The 18,730-nt window shown below is 46.4% G+C and overlaps 1 protein-coding gene across 1 annotated transcript in view; it reads right to left on the bottom strand.

Annotated features, from left to right (window-relative positions):
- LOC119406322 (cadherin EGF LAG seven-pass G-type receptor 3) overlaps positions 1-13,468 on the bottom strand; it is a 111,698-nt gene extending 98,230 nt beyond the window's left edge. Inside the window, exons 1-3 of the mRNA XM_049420046.1 lie at positions 13,409-13,468; positions 9,399-9,692; positions 2,302-2,546 (exon numbers count right to left, since the gene is read on the bottom strand). Coding sequence (XP_049276003.1) covers positions 2,302-2,546; positions 9,399-9,692; positions 13,409-13,468 — 599 coding nt within the window. The remainder of the gene's footprint in view (positions 1-2,301; positions 2,547-9,398; positions 9,693-13,408) is intronic.
- Between the last annotated feature and the right edge of the window lie 5,262 nt (positions 13,469-18,730).

Below are 18,730 nucleotides of genomic sequence, written 5' to 3' on the forward strand. Positions count from 1 at the left end.
AAGACAACGAACTTTGAAGTGGAGGTAGGGATTAGGCAAGATGTTGCTCGTCGTCGGTAAAGTTCTGCGCCTGTTTCTTGACGGCCGACGCATCCCATTTCATGCAAACCTTGCGCAAAGGGGTTGTTTAACTTTTCTTCTTTATTGGCCGCCCACTCGAAATGCGATCCCCCCGTGTGAATTGCGCTTGCGACGTTGTTTACGACCCAGGTGCCTGCCGGCGTTAAAAGGATACTGAACAAAATTTTTGCGCCCAAGATTTTTATGCACTTTGAAAGTGTGGGTGCTGAAATCGTAGATACAACCTTTATTTCAGACAGAAAATAGCGGAGAATCCTGAATTTATTGCGTTAATCACAAACTGCCGCGTCTAGTGGCCGCGCCGTGAAACAGAGGAAGTTACGCGACAGGCACCGGAAACCGACGTGCCAACAGTGCCAGCCGTCTCCTGCGTCTATCAACGCGATCAGCTCCCACTACAGTTCCTAGAACTCTAGGAACGGCACCGGCGGCGAACAATGCTTCCGAATGGGGTAAAACCCCTAAAGACTGGGGCACGTCTCAGCGCCTTTGTGGAAGGGGGATAGTGGGATACAAAGGAGAAGAGGGAAGTAGCAGGACAGGAACACGTGCACCCTGCATCCGCCGTGGTGACATTGACGTCACGGCTCACGCTGGGGCGCACTCCGAAAATACAGCCAACTGTTAAAATATATAAGAAATAAACTCTGTTTATCGAAACAGTCGCGTCTTCCGAGTAGAATTTCGATGTTTTAGTCATTTTGTCCCTGTATTTGTTCAATATTCCTTTAAGCTATTAAACATACTACACCGGAAGCGAAGAAAGTACTAAACATTAAGGAGATGAGAAATCGTTGAACAGGCAATGTCGCTGGAGCGAACGTTTTGACAGGTGGACTTGCCGTTGTCAAGGAAGCAACTGTTGCTGCAACAGTTGCTGCAACAGTTGCTGCCTCGATGAAGGCAAGCCCATTTGTCGAAACATTGGTTCCAGCGACATTTCCCGTTGAAGTATTTTACATGTTATATTAATTGTTGGAGTTCAATGTCCCAAAACCACGATATTATTATGAGGGACGCCGTAGTGGAGGGCTCTGCAAATTTCGACCACCTGGAGTTCTTCAACGTGCACCTCAGTCACGGGTCTCAAGCATTTTCGCCTCCATCGAAAACGCGACCGCCGCAACCGCTATTCGATCCCGCGAGCTTCGGGTCAGCAGTCGAGCACCACAACCACTAGACCACCGTGGCGGCTGTATTTTTCATAGCTTCAAGCATCCACCTTGCCCTGAACTTCAATCTCGTTTAAACTCTGAGGAGAAATTCTAAATATCTTGTTGTTACTACGAATGAAAACTGGTTAATATCATCAAGGCGAACGTGTGATTCTTGATACGTTGAGTTCGGTACCTGTGATTTCAGGTATAACTATCGGAAACTGAGAGCGAAGCCCATAGTTGTGTTTTCGATACGGCGCGATGACAGATCTCGATAGCTTAGGAAACCAATTGTAACTAGTTAGTTGTTATGTTAAATATAGTTTTACAGCTGTTTTTAATTCGCTTTAATGCACGGGTGCATTCAGATTTGCCAAAGGAAAAGTTCAAAAAGTCGTTTACCTTTTTTTGCCATGATAGGACTGTATACATATGGTGCATTGTATTCTATCTGGTTATGAATAATAAACAGAAACTAATTCCTTTATTATTTTTATTGAGGTTTTAAAATTACAGGCGTAATGTTTTTGGTAGACCTGCTGGAGCAAGCGCTCTCAGAAATGTTTATGAAACTTATTCTTAAAATATTTCCGCCACAGCAGCCGAAATATATGTTGTCTTGGCATATTGCTCCCGGGCCACTGGACGATTGATCTATTCCACAACTATGAGCCAGAGCTGCCCTTTGTATTTGGTTTCCACGAATAGCTGTTGCGAAGTTCAATACATATTGCTAGCTGTACCATTTCACTGATAATCCTCGAGATAACTATATTTTTCCCCTGTGTCTTCCAGGCAAACGCTCGATATCCAAGCGTTAACGGAGCGTAGTTATACGCCCGATGGTCGCGGTATCGAATCCCGGCCACGACGGCCCCATTTCCATGGAGGCAATATGCTAGAGGCCCGTGTGCATAGAGTTAGGTGCGTGTTAAAGAACTCCAGGTGGTCGAAATTTCCGAAGCCCTCCACTACGGCGTCACTCATGGTCATATCGTCGTTTTGGCACGTAAAACCCCAACAATTATTATTGAACGTAATTATATGATGGATTGTATCTTACTTGAGCGCCCTCGTAGACTCCGGTCCGGCCTCGAGACGGTAGTAGACCTCGGCGTTGTACGGCACCGGGTCCGGGTCTTGGGCGCGAACCTGCAGTACCCGGTACCCGGGCCGGGTTCGGGTCTGGTGCACCTCGGCACGGTACACGGGGTGCTCGAACCGGGGCGGGTACTCGTTGGGTACGGTCACCTCGATCTGCATCGTCTTCACCTCGGTCACCCCTTGGCTCACGGCGGCCACGATCACCTGGGTTTTACCCGCAATTATTTAGATCCATTAGGTCACATGCAGAAAACAAGCAAACAAGCAAGAAGCCACTGGATAAAGTCGGTTAAGTTTAAAGGAGTGCCGACCCAAAATTTTGAAGGCGGCGTAGCTACTGAGATGGATTCCACACACGCATCCTGTACAAAATTTCAACGGCTAATATAGGCTATAAATTATTTAAAATCACATTTAAAGTGCGAGCCGCGCACCCACGCGCTGAACGCACCACCTCGCGACATCGACATCAACTTGTTTTGAATGTAACTGAAAGGAGCCCCTCCTTTATGGACTTGCACGGGAGTTCAAAGGAATGTAGCTTTTGCTGTGTTCAGTTTTTGCGTACTTTTTGCGTTGAACTTTATACGCATGCCAACCTGCATGGAGCTCAGGAGATTGTCAAGTGGCGTCTTTTTTCCCCGTAGTCTTCCACTGACTGAGGTCGAAAAAAAAAATTTATTGATTGATTGATTGATTGATTGATTGATTGATTGATTGATTGATTGATTGATTGATTGATTGATTGATTGATTGATTGATTGATTGATTGATTGAAAATGAAATCACGAGGATGCGGAGACGTGCTCGCCTGATTAGAGTAGCATTTAAGCATAAGCGATACATAATTGGTTCTCTAATCTCGTGCACAGGATAATGATAGCATATGTCCTCCTCCTATACCCCTGAATGGAATGCAGTGAAACACTAAGTACGTATACCATTATCCATGGTTAGGTTATCGTGGAAACGCGCTTTTTATTCGTTACTATATTGAGGACAGGGGCGTAGCCACGTTAGGGCACACCGGGCCCGTGCCCCCCCCCCCCCCGAAATTTTTTTTTCCATAGCATACAGAGCAGAAAATGACACTCGACCACATCTGCCTGCTCGTCCCCACTACAGATCAAGGAGGTGACCCCCCCCCCCCCCCCCCCCGAAAAAACTTTCTGCCTACGCCCCTGATTGAGGAGTTTGCTCTGCTACATAAAACGGTTGAACATGTTCGCGGCTAACAATCTTCAATTTTTTTCCATTCGATGTTGATGTTATTAAAAAAAAACCAGGGAAGACAAAGCTAAAGACAAGCCCAACTCATTTGTGTTTCACAAATGTTGCCACAACGCTACTAGCATTAGGTAAAAGATCGATTCGATTTCGTTCACCTCATATCATCATGCACCTTTTTACCCAAGGAGCTTATGCAAATTAGATCACGTCATAACAAACTCAAACAAAGAACATGTATCCCCCCCCACCCCCCAGCAACGATGCCTTTAGATTTATTTCACAAAATATAAAAAGCTTGAGATAACCACTCCGGTTCATGAAACGCTCACGCTCCTAAAATTTCATCCACCTCAAAATATCATCCATCACGGTATCTGTATTTGACGTCATCGTTTTAACAATATGTCTCTTAGCTCGGTTTCGGGTCGGCTTTTAAGCATGAGTCTGCCTTTATCCGCTTCATAATTTACATAGGCCCAACGACGGCTTTTTATACTGGCGTGTCGTGCCTATGCATGGGCGCGCGTGTGCGTGTCATCGCCGACATCGTGTGCTCGTCCGCAGGATGCCGCTGACAGCGACATGCTGTCGTCAGAAAGGTCGCTGCCTTCGGCCGAACTTCTGCCCTTTGTTACGTCAACGCGAGAACTCAAAAGTTATGGAGTGCAGCACGCCAGCGTACAAAGTATAAAGGTCTTTAGGGGCAGATGCGTAAGCCTCGTTTTGACAGTGTCAAAAGTGGAACGTCGTGTCGTGGAAACGAAGTAGGGAGCAGGAAAATCTGACGTTGTTCAGTACGGAAAGGTTGTTTAGAAGGGCACTCAGATGAGCACTCAGCCGACGCAACATTTTTCCGCTGAAGCAATGCATGCTGTTCGGCTAGACGGTCTAGGTTAAGCAACATTTTAAACTGCGCGAAGAAGGCGGTACAAAAACGGGAACATCTGCGCTTCCCGTGTGCGTCTGCGCTCCTGTTTTCGTGTTGTCTTCTCTGCGCAGTTTAAAATATTACTTCTTTCACTCTTACGCACACCCACGCATGCGCAAGAAAAGCTCCTATAGCATTAGAAGAGAAGCTTCAGCGAGTTGGTAGGGTAAAGCGCACACATTTACAGAAATGAAAACTCAATAGATTGTAAGCCTGCTTCTCAAAATTCACGTCAAACACAGTCGCGAACGCTAATGGTGGCGAGATAGACGGCAAATAAAGGCAGAAACCTTTTTTTCCAAGAAAAAAAACTAGATCTCTCTTAAATTTTTAAATCGCATCTGCTATGGAGCGGACCGAAAATCGCAGGAAAAAAATAATACACAGGAAAGTTGGGAATTTTAAGGAAAGTGTTTGGTTCTTCAAGCCACGGAAGTTAAAAGCAATGTCTTTAAATCAAGATCCATTCTGTAGGCACAACATATGTGAGTGTGTATACAGCTAGCATAATGGACGCCTTAAACGAAAGCATCGCAAGACGTCACGTATTAGATGACTGCAGCGCGCTTCTAAAATTCATTTTAACGACGCAAATTTGGTAAGGTGCGAGGTAGTGTTTTGTTCTCTAATTGAAGGGCCTTTTATATCCAATGTGACATTTGTACTGCTACGTCTAACTCTTTCTGTAGAAATAGAACTGTATCTTTAGTCTTGAAGAGTGTTGGTATAAAAGCTCACGGGGTCCCCTATGCATTCGCCTAAGACCACTCGAAGGCGAAAGCCGTCTTGTTCTTTTTCTTCTTAGTTGATGTACTGATCCTCCGCCGCCCCTGACTGAAGGTTTTCTGCCCCTAACGTGGTTTTCCACTGCCTCAAGGATCGCAGGCATTGCAAGATTTTTGCACTTCACCTGGTTTTCACTGCCTCTGAGATCGGCCCACCTCTGACCAAGCAACGATGCCATGTGATGACGTCATCGTGTGATGTCACGTTATGTGACGTCATAGTATCGTCATCATTACGTCACAAATTTTGCCTATGTGTGACGCGATGGCAACGTCGCATGGTGACTTCATCGCATACTAGTTTTTTGCATCAGTCGTGTTGACGCCGCCGACGGGGACTGTCAATTTTCGCGCCAAGTTCGTGAGTGAGCAGGAAAGAGTGGGGAAAGTACGGAGCAAATGAGGCAGTCCGCAGATAGATAGATAGATAGATAGATAGATAGATAGATAGATAGATAGATAGATAGATAGATAGATAGATAGATAGATAGATAGATAGATAGATAGATAGATAGATAGATAGATAGATAGATAGATAGATAGATAGATAGATAGATAGATAGATAGATAGATAGATAGATAGATAGATAGATAGATAGATAGATAGATAGATAGATAGATAGATGCGTTCAAAGTCGCGGAAGTTCGCTAACAAATGCTTCGCATTTAATAAATGCCGACAGCCGAGCGCGTAAATGCCGCGCAGTTCGCGTTTCTTTGTCACGTTAGTAGGCGTGCGTGCACGTGTAGGCAAGTAAAAATTGCCGCTACTTCTTTCGTAATCAATTAGAGAACAACGATATGCTTCATTCGGAGCTGCAAAAGCGCACGCAATGCGTGAAACATGCGTTACTCCGCGTGAAATCAACTACGCGCCGCCACAGCTTCGGCCGCGCCGGACCAAATATGGCGGCGGGCAGGACGGTCGCGGTACCTTTCCCGTCCCAGTGACTTTAGTTGGCTCGGAGCAACGAGCGCGCGCTACGATTATAGATAGATATTAGGTAAAGGCAGAGAGGTTCCCTGGAATCGGACAGTACGTACGTAGATACAGGATCATATGACGTCGGCGTTCGTCTGCGTGGTCGACAGAGCTTGAAAGAGAAGGGCGCTAAAATGGCGGTATTGGCGCTAAGAAAACATCGCCTTAATAACGGAGCGATGAGCGGCGCTTTGCAGAAGTAATCCGCATGACGTTTAATTTGCATACGAGTTCTTCGCAGTCTTCCCGCAACCGGCGGTTTAGGCGAAGTGTGTCCGCTGCTCGAAAGAACCATCTAAAAGAACACAAAACAATGTCTGAGGCGGAGGATATAGAGTCACTTCTGACGAAGTTCTCGGTATTATTTCGTTCCTTCGCGTTTCCACGTTTTTTTGGACGAGACCACTGTACCCGTATCGTTTTTCGCTAGAGCTCCGGTGAGGGAGGTCGCAGCTCTCCGGCTACAGTTTGTTCTGCGGAGCTTGCGAGCTCGAACCGTCGCTGAAATTGATTGGATTAAGGCTTTCGCCATGTTCTGCCCCCAAAGCGGTACGGTTAAGAAGCAGTCGCGCAAAACAAAAATAAATGGAAAGGTTTTTGTCTGGAGAGCGCGTTTCGAAATTGAGTTCGAGTCCATTCTTCGAGCAGAAATTTAGCAAGTCGCGGCGACCGGCTAATTGCCGAGAGATATGAACACCCACGCCTCTCTGCTTCCTGTCATCAGCACTTGGTGCTCTGGCAGAGTTTCAGAAGGACAGTGGTGTCGTCTGCAGTTTCGCAATGATATTAGCCTAACCATCTTAGACGCCTACGACGTTTGGACGGCACGAGTCCAACTCTAACGCGTCTGACTCGAAAGTGACTCGAGGCTTCGGAGCCGCTCTTAATGAAATGTATTGTTCCAGTAGGGCAGAACTTTGTGGCAGGCGGGTGCGTTGCTACGGCTTAAAGTTTCACCGACACGTATTACACAGTCCTGAGGCTCCTGTGGGACATATGAACACCTTATTATAGAGTCATAGACGTTAGCACGGTTCTCCACAAGGGGAAAAAAAGTGGCTGAAGTTTCACCGCAGCGCTCCGCCCCTCCCTCTTCCCAATCCTCTCCCACTTAGGCCCTTACAGTAACAGGGAGCTGAGCTAGTTCATACGTTAATAAAATATTTGCGGTGCAACTGAGACAAGCAAGGAAAAAAGAAAAGACAGGATAGGGCGCCAGACTTTCAACTGTTGAGTTGAAAGTCTGGAGCCCTATCCTGTCTTCTCTTTTTTCCTTGCTTGTCTCACTTGCGCCACAAATATTTTATTAAGCTATGCACCAACTCGCCCAACGTCACACTCTGCTAAATCCTAGTTCATACGTGTTCATGTTAAAAGATTGGGCGTGCAATCAAGGACACAAGAAAGAAGTCAAGAAATCACATACGCCGAGGTGTTTGTGATGTCCTGACTGCTCTCGTGTGTCCGTGTTGCACGCTCTATCGTTTAGCATGAATGGAAGTCCTTACGCACTGAACGCAGTGCACAGAGGGTGGAAGAGGGGGGAGGCGCCCCCCCCCCCCTATGCGCGTGCCTATATTTAGAGTGTCCCTCAGTCGTTACGCAACGTGCATTGCTAATTACCGTGTATATACTAAGTAAACTGTACTAACCATAATCTGCCACCATTACAGTGTTATTTCATGTGCTATTCTTTTGTAACGGCATTTATACCACTTGTTCTACCTGTTGCACTATCATTGCTTCGCTTTTGAAATTGAAATCTTGTATTCTGTATTTTGCAAACAATATTTTCTTTTCTTTTTCTTTAGCATTGCATAATGACCTTGCTGTTATTGTTGCTTTTGTGCCCCCTTATGTAATACGCTGAAAAGGGCCTTTAACGGCCAATAAATGATGAAAACAATAAACTCAAGTGTACTACCCTGGACGATTGCCTGCTTCCGAGAGGGTGTGCAGGACGTGACTTGGTACCTGTAGCTCTGTTAACGTACCTGAACAAAACTGATTGGGCCTGCCGTTAACATACTCTTTTTTTTCCGTGTTTCTTCTTATTTCGGCTGAGTGTCCGTCACTTCTTTTATTTCCTATGTCCGCTTGTTACAGCCACGCTGCATATGGCTAAGCGAAATCAAAGTTTGTCCGTCCTATTTGCGCAAAATCCCCTAGAACGTATGCGCCACAAAAATTGGGCGAGCCCTGCTACTCACCACTGCCCCCTCTAAAAAAAGAAGAACTCGTCCGCGTGAAAAACATATGAGCCAAAGAAATTGAACAAGTCCCGCTACTCGCCACTGGTCCACTAAAAATGAAGAAGAGAACACATGGGCGGCAAACACGTGCTAAGGTTTCTGGACACACGTAACCAATAATTGAGAGAGACTTGAATGAACCGTCGGGATTAAGCAAGTGGTAAAAAAGCGGGACCACACGTTTCCGTTTCGCTGGTTAACTATCTCTACGGAGTGCCTAGGCGGTGATTATTAAGGCGAATGCCTTATATGCCTCATAAAACGCGAAAATTGACCGTCGGCACTGGCGTCAACACGAATGATGCAAAAAAATCATCACCAGGCAATGAGGTCACCATAACAGGTGATCAAGACCACAATACGTCATCATGATGTCACATATCGCCAAAATGTGCCACGACATCATGACGCCACCTAGATGTTGCTATGGCATCACGTAATGTCATATTGTGATGACGTCATATCATGACATCATCACATGACATCGTCACTTGGTCAAAGTTTGGCCGATCACGGAGGCAGGGAAAAACTAGGTGAGGTAAAGAAAGCTTCCAATGCCTCCGATCCCGGAGGCAGTACAAAACTACGCTGGGTGCAGAAGGCTTTCGGAGGGGGCCGTGGGAGAATCAGTATATCGGCTCAGAAGAAAAAGAACCTACCAAGATGGATCCATACCAACTGGCCCGATATAATTGTTTATTAAGAAAAAGAAGATGCCTTTTGCCTTCGAGTCGTCTTATGCGAATGCGTAAGGGACCCTGTGAGTTTTTAAACACCGACCACCAGGAAGTTAGGCGTACGCTCTCATAGTACAGCAGTCCTCCACCAGCACAAAACCGCACAGACAATAGCATCGCTGACTTTGATTCCGGTACTCACCTCGTATTTTTCGCCGACCTTTCTGGTGATGGGCCGCGCTGTTGTGAGGTTTCCGGTCAGGTAGTTCAAATGGAAGTAGGTGGAGTCCTTGACGTCCAGGAGACTGTAGGCGACCGGCTTTCCCGGCGCCGACTCATCCAGGGCACGCACGGTGGTCACGTGGACACCAGCCGGTGCATTCTCGTGCACCCGAGGATCATGGAATGGTGACCAGAACACCAGCACGCCTGCATTGGGGAGCAAATGAAGAAGAGATGAACACAACAACAACAACAAAAGTCCGGCAGGAAACCCCTAACGGGGAGTTGACGTATAGCGCGGATCGTTTCTGGAAACTGCTCACCGAAAATATATTTCTCTAAGCGATGCTTTTGTAACTCACCGATTTCGGCTTCGTACACGAAAAACAAGGCTCCGGCGAGAGTACAGAAATGCGGCGCTCCAAAGGGTACCGGTAATATGCGTATTTATGAGGGAAAAAACGGGGAAGCGGCGAGGCATGTAGGGAAGGGTGTTTCAGCTCCACTAAAGTGAAACCTGAGGAGGGGCGAAGCATGCAGTGTGTCCCGATCTTTCCCACAGCAAAATCGCTGCTAATGGGCAATGAGGGACAGATGAAGAAGAAAGACAGAAGAAGAAGAAGAAAGCCCTGACCAAGGTAATTCGCCACATTGTTTTGAGAGAGATTTCTTTGATGAGGCACGATTGGTACCAAGCCTGAAACCGGGAATGTAGGGAAGGGTTTTTCAGCTCCACTAACATAGTCAGAAAACTGCTTCGGAATGCAGCTTACCATGAGCTGTCTCTCTTCTTCCTCCCTACTTGCCCGGTTTCAGTTCCCTACGGTATGTAAGGAAGGGTGTTTCCGCTCCACTAACGTCGTCGGCTATTTGTTGAGCTAACTGTTGCCTTCTTCATTTTCAGTGGACTGGTGGCAAGTAAAGCACATCGCATTGCAGATGTGTTTCAAGAAGTCGTGTTTCAAATACATGAATTTACCCTAGAGATCAGCATTTGTGACTCTGGTTTTAGATAAGAAACAATTGAGCGCCTTCGTAAATTTCGTCGGGGATTACGGCCCCGCTGCTAACCCAAACATAATGTTTTAGTCAGTAACGACGACCCTTTAACTTATAATGTGCATCGTATTGACCGGTGACGAGTAGTGGGATTTACCAAATTTTTGTGGCGCATAACCGTTCATGATGGACCGTGACCTTAAGCCGAGACCGTAAGGTGCACCGCCCCTAAAGCGGAGATGGCGGCGTCCCCTCCACCTTTCCCTCCTTCTCACCCTCACTTTCCTTTCTCACCCTTTTCAAGACTATACACTATACAAGCCATGCTTTTAATGTGTGTAATGTATAGTCCTTGCTATACTATACACGCCATGCTTGTATAGTATAGCAAGGGTAGCAAGCCATGCTATGCTTTACCCTTTCCCCTCATCACTTCTCTCTTGCTCACCCTCAGATCACTCCTCCTCACACTTACTTTCCTTTCCCACCCGTTGCTCTACTATACTATACATGGCTATGCTATGCTTCGCCCTCTCCCCTGTTCCTTTCCTTCTTCCTCGCCTTGACTTCCTTTTCCCACAGCCATGCTATACTCTACAAGGATATATGCAGTGCTCTTTCTCTCTTTACGTTTCTTTCTATCCCTTTCTTTGTCTCGCTCTCGATTTCCTTCTCTTTCGTTGTGTCTCTTTCTCTCTCTCTGTTTCCCTTTCTTTCTCTGTTTTTTTCTATTCGTCTCTATCTTTTTTCAAGTTTTCTCGCCCATAGCAACACAATCATACGGTTCTCTTTCTCTGTATCTTTTTCTCGTTCTCTCGCCCAGAACAACCCAATCATATGGTTCTCATAAATGCTTGTTCCGCTAGCGTGCCTGGATAGCCGACTGGGTACGACGCTCGTATTCGGACCATGGGTACGCGGGATCGAATCCCGCCTTGCGAATAAATTTTGTTTTGTTTCATTTACTTCTTCTACGCCTCCTTTCCCCTTCTTTGCGCGTCTCCTCCTACTTTCCTTCCTCCAATGCGTTGCTAGGCGATGCGAGATGCTATATAAGGTAGAGGCTCTTCATGATGATGATAGTTTTCTGTTAACGCCACCCAGGGCTCTCGCGAGCTTAAAGAGCTACGCTATTAATTAAAAAAAATCACAGCATATCCACGGAGTGAATGATGAGTGGGCGAAGCTGCGGAGGTTCATCGGTAAACCGTGAATCTTCCGTGAATTCTGCCCAGTACATCATCACCGACGTGAGAACGGGCGCGTTTATACTAAAGGTTCGATGAGAATTATGACGACTTGCAGCTCACTTTAATTTTACGTGTACGCTGTGAATTTTCATTGTTTAATCACGCACAGGAGAAATCGCACACACGCATTACCTTGGAGGTCAAAATCCAGTGCCTATATATACGGTGTGGTCAGTGAACGGTTGTGCAGCGCGAGCGGTAGGTTTTTAGGGGCGAAGCTCCTTAAGGCGGTACCCGTTCGTCCCTCGTAGTCGTAGTCGTAGTAGTCGTAGTGCGTAACCAGTCTTACGCTTTGACCTCCAAGGTGGTGCCGGTGGGAGATTTTTCCTGTGCTTTGTTGAACAATAAAAAATTCGCAGCGTGCGCGTTAACTAAAAGCCGAATTCTCTCATTCCCCATTAGCAGCCATTGGCATGTTCCAGTAGGAAACGTTAGTAAAAGTAGAAGTGTAAGTGTTAGCTAAAAGCCGACTTCTTCTGTCTCTCATTCCCATTAGCAGCGATTGTTTACCTCCAAGGTAGTGCCTGGTGAGATTTCTCCTGTGCGTGATTAAACAATAAAAATTTTGTTCAAAACGCCGTTGATTGATGAAATAAACCAACGAAAGACGCCAGATGTTTTGTAAAAGCAAAACGAAAGAACGCCAGATGTTTCTAAAGCAAAACGAAAAGACGCCAGCTGCTTAATGAAAGACGCCAGATGTTTTCTAAAGCAATTTTTTTCTAAACAATGAAAATTCACAGCGTACATGTAAAATTAAAGTGAGCTGCAAGTCGTCATAACTCATCGACCCTTTAGTATAAACGCGCCCGATCTCACGTCGGTGATGATGTACTGGGCAGAATTCACGGAAGATTCACGGTATACCGATGAACCTCCACAGCTTCGCCCACTCATCATCATTCACTCCCCGGATATGCTGTGTTTTTTCAATCAAGACGCTGCCGCGACGCTGCCTCGCGACGCTGCCTGCGTCGGCGCCGCTGCGCCGCGAGGCAAGATGGGGGGGGGGGACCGTAGGAGAGGAGAAAGAGGGGGAAGCGTAGGAGAGGAGAGGGCGATACATATCACGTACTGTCGCAGCGCATTGTCTTTAGGGAGCCTTCATGTGTGCACGCCCCCTCCGTTTTTAAGACTGGTTATACACTACTACGACGGGGACGAACGGGTGCCGCTATAAGGAGCTTCGCCCCTAAAAGAAATAAAAGTGGTATTTTAGGCCCGCCCCCGTCAAGCTTCGCTTGCCCCATTTTCCCGAGAGGGCAAGGGCTCTTAAATTTTCGTTAAAAGCAACGATGTAAATGCCTATTTAAGAGTTATATCAACGCCTCCACTATTTCCTATACAGCCACCGGTTGTCGGCCCAGATCCGAAAGCATATCTCGATAATATTCTCGAACAAGAAGGCGCACCGAACCAGAAATCCTGGCAAATGAGGCATGTTCTTTATTAAAGAACGTGTGCTTTTGGTGATGTAATTTTTTTGGCAGTAAGGATATCGTGTACCGTTTCTTGTTTGGCTGAATAGTGGCGCAGAGAAGAGAGTCAGTGCTCACTTCCCTGCGCAGATTCGTTTTTGTGACGTTAGTAAGCTCGTTAAGCTGTGACGTTAAGCTCGTTAACGAGCTTAGTAAGCTCGTTAACTCCATCATTATGAACTCTTTAAGTACCACCATGTTGCTTATTTGGATGGACACCCTACCATCCAGTTCTTAGGTACATTTACAAAGGGAGAGCTTACCACTCGCCCATAGTTGAGTACAAAGCAGTCAAAGTCGTGGACCAGTATTTCTAAACACATAGCACCTGTTTGTCGTCACCTTCACATCATACAGCGCAGCTGTTAACTGGGACAGCATATGGCTTTCCCATAGTAAAACGCATAGAGTACTCTAAAGCGTTCACAATTTCTTCTAAACACGGAGTACATAGTACAACTCTGAATTGTTAAACATTTTTTTAGGGGCGAAGCACCTCAGGTTCTCGGCGTATCGGCGCGCATCGTGCATCGTCGTCTGCTGTCGGGACGGTCCATTTGCTTGAGCGGAAGAGAGGGCGCCACCGCCTCAGCGCTGGCCGTGTGGCGAGAGAGAGCGAACGGCTCGCGTTGACTATGGAAATGCTCTTTCTGCGATGAAAGCTGAACTACCAGCTAGCAAGGAACAAGAACGCGCCCTCACCCGCGAGAGACAACGCCGACGCAGGCAGCGTCTTCTAGCGAGTTTCGTGATTGACAAAAAAAAAAAACCGACTGCTCGCGCTGCACAACCATTCACCGGCCACCGCGTATATATAGGCACTGGGTCTTGACCTGCAATGTATTGCCGGTGGGAGATTCCTCTTGTGCGTAGTTGAACAATGAAGATTCGCAGCGTGCACGTTAACAAAAAGCAGACTGCGGGTCTCTGTGTCTAATCTCTCTTCTGTCTCTCATTGCCCATTAGCAGTGATTCGCGCTGCTTCTAGTTTTCGCAGTGATTTTGCTGTGGGAAGCACCCCCCTGCGCGCATACTGCATGATTCGCCCCTCCACAGGTTTCACGTTAGTGGAGCTGAAATTCTCTTCCCTACATGGTTCGCCCCTCCCCAATTTTTTTCTGACCATCTCAGTCACGACCCACCTTTAATCCTGGTCACTGGTGTAGCAAGGATGAGGGTGGGGGGGGGGGGGAGCGGTGTTCAATTCCCCCGAAAAGTTTCTTTTCTTTCCCCTTGCATGAGTTGTATACAAATCAAGAGGAAAGAAAAGAAATAGAAACTTATCGGTGAAATTGAACACCACTTCCCCCCCCCACCCACATCCTCGCTACGCCAGTGACCAGGATTAAAGGTGGGATCCAGCAGGCCAAGGAAGCTGCTGAGAGACACGGTCTCTCGGCCGGCTCCTAGGCGGGAACCCAGCCCGGAAACCTGCAGGAACTTAATAAAGTTATTCATTCATTCATTTTCTTTCCTCAACACATAGATGCTGGGCAAGGAAGTACTTGTTAAATTAAAACGCTTCATATATGTTTTTAACGACAGGTTCGATGCCTTAACATGTACCCAAAGTGTTGAATACCCGCCAGACGTTTTAAGGATATATTTTTGTAGATGTGCAGAGCATGTAATAAAACGTGTTTCACAAAAAAAAAATAAAAGAGAATGATGCAAAAAAGGACGTTCTCCGGAGCCAGCTTTATACTATGCGTGATATGCTACTGCAGTACATTCATCTACAAACAATTGCCGTGCTTTAGCAACAAGTAGAACCTACAGAAAACGCCGCCAAATAATGAAGGAATGCAAGACCGAAAAAAATTGGACCATCTCCCCGAAGGGAACGCTCATGGGGTGCAAAGCAGCAGCGTTGCGCACGGGTGGCGTCACGGGTTGAACGGCGCTAACGCGGGTGCTGCGGTGAGCGCTGGAAGATTCGTTTGAAGCGAAACTCGGTGTAGCGTTTACTGGTGTAAACGTTTGTTTGAAACGCGGACACGGAAGGCGAGCGGGCGTCAGAGCCGGCAGCTGCGGCGCTCCGGCGGGTGAGGGAGAGGGGGACGTACGCAGCGCAACCGCGAGGGAAGCGTGCGAGGGGTGCGTGACGTCAACGCCCAGCTGCGGCGTGACCTACTTGGCAGCGCTCCAACACCTGCGCAGAGGGAACGCGTTGCCTCGCGTTTGTGCGGACGGACAGCGTTACACAGGCTAGTCAAAGAGCTGCTACGCATCTAAAAATTGGCGAAGCTTGCACTAAGCCGCGCAAGGCTTGAAACAGCGAAAGTGGACGATTCTGGAGACTAATCCGGGTGCTTCTAGGCTGTTTCTACGCTTTAGCGAGGTGCTGCAGGTTGTTTCTCAATTGCGTCTAGGTCGTTGATAGGTCTTAGCTACGGGATCCTAGGTTGTGTCCGCGTTGATTCTAACCGCAGAGAGGTTCGATTTAAACCACAGACAGTCCCATACACGGCATGGATGTCCAAACTGCAGAGACAGAACCTAGCGTTGAAACCAAGCGTTCGCACCTCTCTAGAGATACGGGCACATCGTCGTTGGTGTAGGCCTTCCATAGCTTCGGGGTCTTCTCGCAGCCGCCATTGCCTTTCCCGTTCCCTAGTATTCTCTCGCTGTACGTACTCGCGGTCTTCGGCTCGCCGCTGTCGCTTCGCAGCCATTTCTTGGGCTAACTGTTGCCTTCAGTTTTTGTGGATCAGTGGTGAGTAGTTGGATTTACCCTATTTCCGTGGCAGATACCTATTTATGATAATGAGAGTGTTTTGGTTCGCCGGACAACTAACGATTTCCTAAAAACACAAGAACACAAATGTTAAAAACACAAATGCTGGTGCAATACCAGTGATCACGGACGCGACATTTTCGAGCTATACGCATAGATGATATCAAAAACAAGGAGATAAGACTTAGGGTGTCCAAAAACCTGCTGGAAGCGAGGAAATAAATGCAGTTTAATCCGGAATAAACAGCAACAACTACTGCAACAAACAAAAAAATTAAACTATGCCAACTCATGAAACTGAACTCCAGTGTATTCGCGCTGGCGCAACCTAAAGGAACAATAGACGATGAAAAAAAAAATGCTGGTAATATGCAGAAAACAGAATAAAGTTCTAATATAGTTGGTTGCGTCAGATCGAAACCATGACGAAAGCATGTTCTTTCACCGAACAGATGTCGCCAGTGGCATTTCTTGTTCGACTATATTTCATTTACTTTAGGCATGCGTCTTTTCCAGAATTTTTTTTTTGTCTCATTTGGAGATATAAAGCACGATAATATCTCATAAAGCAAGAGATGGTCTGTCGTATAATATCAGCGCGCAAATACCAAGCCGATTCAGATTCTGAAGTGATTACGCAGGGGTCAACACATGAGAATAAGGTATAACATGTGGGAAGCAGCAGGAGATACCCACGTGGCAGCACCGTAGGAGCAATAAAAAAGACCGCCCCATGGGAACAGTGAAACCAGAGGTTGGACGATCGGAACATATATGTCTATGGCTTCAGTGAGACAGATAGCAGACCATATAAGGTAATGCTGGGGGGACAATAAAAGACAGACGAAGGAATAACTCAAGGAATGCAGCAGAGCAACTTAGACATAAAGAAGGAAAGGCTGTCGCGTTGTTTGCACCGACTGGGACTCTATCAGCCGCTCGCTTTGCAGTCCAAGTGTTGCACGTGTACAATTGAAGCATGCGGGTCCGCTGTCACGAAATCTTGCAAACCCTCGGGGCAAGCAAAAAAGACGGTTAGGAAATAAACGCTCGGCATTGTCGGGAGACGGAGAACGCATTTCTTTCATATTTCTTTTTGTCTTTCGGTGGTCTTTCTTTTATTTCGTTTTATTTTACGCGTTCATCTAGCTTCACCTGTTCTCGAGGGAGAGGCAAGAGAGCTTTCTTGAGGAACTGTGCTCCTCGCGAGCGAACCATTTCGTCTTGTCTAGCCGCCGGTTGTCAGGGAGATGCGGGATCAAATAAATACGGGCGACAGTAACGTATTGGATCGTGAGCTCTCTAGTTGACTATACGTCTGCCGGTTGTGTTAGAAGTTTCGCTCGCAGTAAATATTGGGCAGTAACCAGATTCTCGTCAGACTTTACCGCTAACCAGTTATTTTCCGAATAACTTTCTATTGTAACTCGTTAGTTCTTTAATACAAACTTGATACCGGGCGAGTTGGTGAATACTTGACAACTTGTTTTTAGCGCTATACAGGGTGTTTCAGCTAAAAAGCACCAAGTATTAAAAAATTAAGCATATGCGCTACGCGTCTCCAATTAGCGCAATATTGTTCAGAGCCATACAGAGCACGTCAGAATATTTTTTCCAATCCGCCAAACTCGGTAATTAACAAAAATTGCTTAATGAACTTTTTAAATAGCAACTTTGGAGAAAAGCTTTCAGTAGAAAAGTTGTAGCGCTTGATCAGAAACGTCGAATTTTTCAATCTGTGTTAAGATAACTTCCTTGCTTAATTTTTTTCCGGCCTTTCTTTAAAGTACGCGAATTTTAAAAAAATACCACGTGACTGCCGCCAAACGCGCGGCGCTTTTAGTGCCCTCAAATGTAAGTTCAACGAATTATCAAAGGCTGCTTGGCGCACGAAGGTCGATTGAGCAGGCTACCGGCGACTGCGATGGACGTCAAGCAACAAAATGAGGATATCGTTGCAACAACGAAAAAATTCTTCAACGAAAGAACGGCAGCCAATGACCAAATGCTACATGAGATCGTAGGCAGCATTTGGTGCAGCGTAGGTGTTTTTTCTTTTGTTTTCGCACCAATGAAGAAACATATTGGTAGGGGTGAGGGTGACAGCGTGATGAAGGACCGAGATAAAAGATGCACTCACATGGGACGGCCGCTCTTTCGCAGATCTTTTGTTCTTGTTTTTTAGATGGTACGCCTCTTTTATCATTTAGCGTCCATCGCAGTCACCGGTAGCCTGCTCAATCGACCTTCGTGCGCGGAGCAGCATTTGATAATTCGTTTAACTTACATTTGAGGGCACTAGAAACTGCGCGCTTTTGGCGGTAGTCACGTGCTATTTTTTAAAATTCGCGAGCTTTCAATAAAGGCTGGAAAATAATTAAGCAGGGGAGTTATCTTAGCATAGATTTAAAAATTTGATGTTTCTGAACAAGCGCTACAACTTTTGTACTGAAAACTTTTCTCTAGAGTTACTATTTAAAAAGCTCATTAAGTAATCTTTGTTAATTACCGACCTTGGAGGATTGGGAAAAATATTCTGACGTGCTCTATATGGCTCAGAACAATACTGCACTAATTGGAGATGCGTAGCACCTATGTTTAATTTTTTAATACTTGGTGCTTTTTAGCTGAAACACCCTGTATAAACGTGGTGAAAAAGCCTGTGTGCAACATATCGCTGACTTGTGGAATGTCGTACATAGGGTAAACAGCTCACTGCCTTAATGAACAGTTAAGGGAGCATGCGCAGAAGTAAAGAAAAAAAAACAATTAAGGCAGCTTCGCTCTAGAGGCGCCAAGCCTGAAGGAAGTGCGGAGCTGGGCAGCTTTCTTTGTTTCTCTTCGGTTT

Source organism: Rhipicephalus sanguineus, chromosome 10 (assembly GCF_013339695.2).
Source record: "Rhipicephalus sanguineus isolate Rsan-2018 chromosome 10, BIME_Rsan_1.4, whole genome shotgun sequence".
NCBI lineage: Eukaryota > Metazoa > Arthropoda > Arachnida > Ixodida > Ixodidae > Rhipicephalus > Rhipicephalus sanguineus.